This window comes from Myotis nattereri (genome assembly GCF_964212035.1).
Source record: "Myotis nattereri genome assembly, chromosome: 1".
In the NCBI taxonomy this organism is placed as follows: Eukaryota; Metazoa; Chordata; class Mammalia; order Chiroptera; family Vespertilionidae; genus Myotis; species Myotis nattereri.
In genome coordinates, this window is record NC_138075.1 from 173,530,685 (window position 1) to 173,537,003 (window position 6,319).

Below are 6,319 nucleotides of genomic sequence, written 5' to 3' on the forward strand. Positions count from 1 at the left end.
AAAGATCAAGTTTAAGCAGGCAGCTGTGTTCCAAACAACAGACTCACTTCTGTGATATTCAACCTTCGGACGCTTTCTCTAGCCCCTCCCGTGTTTATCAGCAGAAAATAGTGCAACAGCATTCTAGACTTTCTGGACCCTGAACCGTGTGTAGCTCTGACATGCACCAAGAGTGAGTTCTCCGTACTTTCTGTCCTTCCCAATATCTCTTACGATATTATGACATTGCAAAGAGTTTGAATCTCAGAGTATCTGGAATTTTAATGCCATAATAACCTCTTTCTTTGTAGTTTATGTTTTCACATACCATTGATACCAGAGACGTTTAGACATTTTTGAGCTTCAACAATAAAAGCTAATACAGGAAAAGGAACTAGGCTAGCTACCTAATACTTGACAATGGCTCAGTGGTTAGAGTGTTGGCCCACATACCAAAGCAGTGGTTCTCAACCTTCTGGCCCTTTAAATACAGTTCCTCATGTTGTGACCCAACCATAAAATTATTTTCTTTGCTAACTCATAACTGTAATGTTGCTACTGTTATGAATCGTAATGTAAATATCTGATATGCAGGATGGTCTTAGGCGACCCCTGTGAAAGGGTCGTTCGACTGCCAAAGGGGTCGCGACCCACAGGTTGAGAACCGCTGGTCTACTATGTCACTGGGGCTGTGCTAGGTGGGAGCTGATGATATAAAAATAACTTTTTGCCTTGGCTAGGTGGCTCAGTTGATTGGAGCGTCGTCCCATACACCAAAAAGTTGTGGGTTCAATTCCCCATCAGGGCACATGCCTAGATTTCTGGTTCCATCCCCAGTTGGAGTGCTTATGGGAGGTAACCAATTAATGTTTTTCTCTCTTTCTCTCCCTGACCCCTCCCCCCCCCCCCATCTCTCTGAAATCAATGGAAACATGTCCTCAGGTGAGGACTTAAAAAAATTGTTTTTCATTTTCCAGTGAGAATGACAATCATATTTTTGACTGGCTAGTATTATACAAAAGTAATTTAATCCTTTCAAATATTGGTCAACTCCTATACTGTGCTTATTTTTCTCTGAGACATTTATCTACCAGTTTTACATACATCTACTCATTTAATCTTTACAACAGTGCTGTGAGATAGCTATTGCCATTGGCAGCCCTTTCAGATAAGTGACTGTAAAGTGTCAATGCCCCTAGAACAAAGGCAGGCACACAGCTGGTGGGTGTATGGTGGAGCAACTGCCCAGCTCCAGGGCCCATGATCTTAATCATCATGCTATCCTGCCTCTCATGTGAGTCAATCATACTTTTCAGTTCCTCCCAGTCTTTCTCTGACTGATTATCTCTATCTCCTTTTCAGGGTCCTCTTCTTCCTCCTGCTCCTTAAGTACAGCTGTTCCTCCAGTGACAGGTGTAGCGAAAGCAAGTCAGGCCAGTGGAACTCCCAGGTGGCGCCCAAGACTTCAGTCCCTGGTGGACACCCCCCGCATCCTCCTGGCACTGGGACTGGGATGGATTTTCCTGTCGGATGAAGTTATGTTCTATGACACAGTTGATCCTAAGAAAGGGAGATTATGCTGGTGAGCCTAACCACATCACATGAGCGTTCTGAAAGCAGAGGATTTTCGGAGCCAATCTCAGGAGGGGAAATGAGAGAAATGCATCTGGTGGCCTGGAAGAAAGCAACATGTTTCCTCATTCTGTGAACTGTGTGTGTAGAAGGGCGGCTAGGAAGAGCTGAACTCAGTCCCCAGTCCACAGCCGACAGGAAAATGGGGCTCTCAGTCCTACAGCTGCCAGGATAGTAATCCTGCCCCAAACCCAGTGAATTTGGAAGAGGACTTTGAGCCCAGGTGAGATCACAGCCCTTGTTGACATCTTAAAAAAAAAATGTTCTTATTGACTCCAGAGAGAGGAAGGAGAGAGAGAGAAAGAGAGAGAGAGAGATGATGATGAGAGAGAATCATTGATTGGCTGCCTCCTGCATGCCCCACACTGGGGATCGAGCCTGCAACATGGGCATGAGCCCTGACCAGGAATCAAACCGTGACCTCCTTGTTCATAGGTCGGCATTCAACCACTGAGCCACGCCAACGGGGCACTTGCTGATATCTTGATATCACGCAGATACTGTATCTGGAAAAGACCCAGAGCAGAGAATGCAACCACCCTGTGCCTGGACTTCTGACCTACAAACTGTGAGTTAATGGTGTTTTTAAGCCATGGAGTTTTAAATTTGTGGCATTTTGTTACACAGAAATAGAAAACTAATACCGGATGTCACAGTGATGAGTCTCTTCCCCTGATTAAATAAACACCATGTAACTGTCACTCCCTTTTTCTTTTTTTCTTTTTTCCCCCCAGGTGTGTTTGTGGATTTAATGGGAAGGGCGGAGGTGGAGCATCCCACCTGCTGCTTCTGCTTTTCTAGTAGCAAGAGGGACACCTATGCGGGTGGGCCATGGAGTGCAGAGTTGGCCTGGCGGGGCACAGGGACAGTCAGGGGGCTCAAAACATGGGCGACTGCTGGGCAGCATGGAGTCCCCTCCAGCGGGTGATGAGGAATGTAGACTGGCCCTGACACTGGTATGGCCACGCTGGCGCCCTTCCCCGGGCTCTGAGGAGCCTGCCCACAGCCAGTGGAGGGGTCGGCCGGCCACTGGCCCAGTGAGGCCCACCCACTGATCCTCCCCCTCGTCCCTGACTCCTGTCCTAGGAGGAGCCTGGGACAAACGGAAGGGCCATTCTTCTTCCTTCCCTTCGGGCTCAGTCCCGTAGACAGAAGCTGGCTCAGGTGGGGCCAGTGGTGGCCAGGGATGGTCACAGCGCGAGTGTCGGTGGTTGAGGAATGTAGCTGGGCCCGATGCCGGGAATGTGAAGCTGAGGCCTATGGTCCCGAAGTCCTCCATGTGGGGTCAGGCGGGGGGGGGGGGGGGGGGGGGGGGCAGAAACCAACAGGGGGTGGGGAGGGGCCCAGGGCTCAGAGCTTGTGGGGTGCCACCCACTTGTAAGTGCCCCCATACTGGAAGCCCACTCTCTTCATCAGCTCATCTGCTTCCGCTGGACCTTGGCTGCCATAAACGTAGGGGATGGGCTGCGGCTTCTCGCGCTCGATCTGGTGCAGCAGCGGCGTGAAGACCCGCCAGGCCTGCCGCAGCTCGTCACTGCGCACAAAGTGCATCTGGTTCCCACAGAACACGTCCAGGATGAGGCGCTCATAGGCATCGGGGAGCTTCACGTTCTTGTATCTGTTGCCGTAGATGAGGTCCAGCTCGGACTCCTCGGGGTGGAAGAACATGCCGGGCTTCTTGGTCATCATCTTGGTGTACACGGCCTCGTTGGGCTGCACACGGATCACCAGCTCGTTGCGCTTGCACTGCTGCTGGAAGATGTCGCCGGCCACATCGCGGAACTGCAGGCGCACCTCGGCCTTGCGCTCGTTCAGGGCTTTGCCGCAGCGCAGGATGAAGGGCACCCCATCCCACCTCTCGTTTTCCACATAGAGGACAACAGCTGCGAAGGTGGCAGTGGTGGATCCCCGGGGCACCGTGGGGTTGTCCAGGTACCCTTTGGTGGCCTCGCCCTCCCCCTTGGGATTGCCCACGTACTGGCCCAACACCACATTTTTCAACTGCGCCTCTGAGATGCATTTCAACACCTTGACCTTCTCATTAAGGACGTCGTCCGAGTCCGTGGAGGCCGGCTTCTCCATGGCCACCAGACACAGCATCTGCAGCAGGTGGTTCTGCATCACGTCCCGGATGATCCCAAATTCATCGAAGTAGCCCCCGCGGCCCTCAATACCAAAGGGCTCCTTGAAGGTGAGGATGACGCAGGCGACATTGTCCCGGTTCCAGATGGGGCCAAAGATCCTGTTGGCAAACCTCAGCACCATCAGGTTCTGGACCATCTCCTTGCCCAGGTAGTGGTCGATGCGGTAGATCTGGTCCTCACAGAACAGGGAGGAGATGTGGTTGGACAGGCGGTCGGAGCTCTGCAGGTCCTTCCCGAAGGGCTTCTCTACAATGATGCGGTTCCAGCCCGTCTGGCTCATGCACGTCTCTCGGATGTTCGTGGTGACGGCCTCGTAGACAGTGGGGGGCAAGGCCAGGTAGAAGAGGCGGTTGGCCTGGGACCCCTGGCAGAGGGCGTTTATGTGGTCATTGAGGTGCTCATAGGAGGCTGCTTGATCGTACTGGCCAGACACGTAGGAGTGGCGGGCAAAGAACTCCTCTCCTCCAGCTTGGCCTTCTCCTCGGGGGTGGCTTTGAAGAAGGGCTCGCTCTGCTGACGAATGTCAGCCACCGTGAGGCGAGAGCGGGCATAGCCCACGATGAAGGTGTTTTCAGGCAGGAGGCCATCCCGGAGCAGCCACCACATGGTGGGGTAGATCTTCTTCTTGGCCAGGTCACCCGATGCCCCCATGATGATCAAGATATGTGTTTCGGACTGATGGAAGGCATCACCCCGGTACAGCTCTTCCCGCAGGATCCCGCACACCTGGGCCCGGCTCAGGTCCACCTGCTCTGCCATGATGCTCTCTGCGCCGGTTCTTGAGCCACAGTCAGGCTGCTGGCCCCGCCGCCGCTGTGCCGCGTACCTGAGGCCTAGCAGGTGGGGCCGCAGCTCCGCGCTGCTCGCTCACTCATCCAGCACAGGCCTGGCCCGGCCCCTGCAAGCGGCTTTCTCCGTCGACCCGGGTCGCCCTGCGCCCTCGCGAGGAGCTCCACATCCGCTGGCGGCGTGGCCACGCCTCCTGGACCCTCGTTTACGGATGGCCCCGCCTCCTGGGCCCCCGTTTACGGATGGCCACGCCTCCTGGACCCTCGTTTACGGATGGCCCCGCCTCCTGGGCCCCGTTTACGGATGGCCACGCCTCCTGGACCCTCGTTTACGGATGGCCCCGCCTCCTGGGCCCCGTTTACGGATGGCCCCGCCTCCTGGGCCCCGTTTACGGATGGCCCCGCCTCCTGGGCCCCGTTTACGGATGGCCCCGCCTCCTGGACCCTCGTTTACGGATGGCCCCGCCTCCTGGGCCCCGTTTACGGATGGCCCCGCCTCCTGGGCCCCGTTTACGGATGGCCCCGCCTCCTGGGCCCCGTTTACGGATGGCCCCGCCTCCTGGGCCCCCGTTTACGGATGGCCACGCCTCCTGGTTCAGACAGGTCGCGGGCCGGGGTCCAACCAGCCCTATTAAATCGCTTCGCCGTGGCTCCTCCCCTTGCAGGGGCGGGGCGGCCGAGCGACCGGGCTGGCTGCGGCGGCTGGAGAGACTCGGACTAAAGTGTGGGCTTGATGCCGGGAAAGCAGCGGGTGGTACACGTCACTAGTGAACGCACTGCGGGCCGGCTGAGGCTGGCGGGCTCAGGATTGCTTCTCCTTTTTTCTATTTAAGATATAAAATCCATTTTTTTCTTTTTGTAAACATAAAGCAGTTGTCTCCTTTCTCATGTGAAAATATGTTTTATAAGTATTTTTAAGTTGTTTGGGGGAATATTGATGCCCCCAGATATTTTTTTCTCAGTAAGAAAATGTTAGGGCACATTGACTGCTCCTGAAGTGGCTGAAATCTACAAGGTAAGAGTTCAGGTAGCCTGCAGTATAGTTTTGTTTTGTTCTTCACTTGACTCAGCTAGTTCTATACAATTGTCTAAAGCCGTGGTTCTCAACCTTCCTAATGCCGCCACCCTTTAATACAGTTCCTCATGTTGTGGTGACCCCCAATTTCATTGTCACAAACTGAACATAATTAAAGCATAGTGATTAATCACAAAAACAATATGTAATTATATATGTATTTTCCGATGGTCTTAGGCGACCCCTGTGAAAGGGTCGTTGGACTCCCAAAGGGGTCGCGACCCACAGGTTGAGAACCGCTGGTCTAAAGCCACCTCCTTTCTTCGCAGGCAGGACAAAGCCGGGGGAAACTTGGGCTGATCCATCAGGCAGCACATCCCTGGCGCTTTTGTTTCTCTGCTTGCACCTCAGACGTGCTGGTCTGGGAAAGGCAGTGGCCACATGTCGCGGGCTGTGCTGAAACAGATGCCTCACCACCGCTGAGCTTATTGATCTTGACTTCTCTCCCCTCTCCTCTCGGGAGGGCTTGATGGGTATCCGTTTGCTGGGAGTAGAATAAAAAAGGAGAGGCGTACTTGTTTGAGATGTTAATTTTGAGAGTCACTTGTTCCCATGTCAGTAACATTAGAGATTCAGCCAAAGAGCGTATTCTTTCTCACCACACCCATTGCATTCTGCCTCTAAGTGGAAGCCTTCCGTGTCCAACAACTTCATTCACCCTGAAGGAGGCAGACCGCTGGTTTTGACGGCTCTGTACAAGG

At 53.9% G+C, this 6,319-nt stretch overlaps 1 protein-coding gene across 1 annotated transcript; it reads right to left on the reverse strand.

The window, feature by feature from the left end:
• Nucleotides 1–2,961: 2,961 nt before the first annotated feature.
• Nucleotides 2,962–4,529, reverse strand: LOC308524931 (glucose-6-phosphate 1-dehydrogenase-like; the record flags this gene model as incomplete). The annotated part of the gene is given in 2 exon segments (XM_081099546.1): nt 2,962–4,215; nt 4,218–4,529. Coding segments are annotated over 2 exon segments (1,551 nt in total). The 5' UTR covers nt 4,515–4,529.
• Between the last annotated feature and the right edge of the window lie 1,790 nt (nt 4,530–6,319).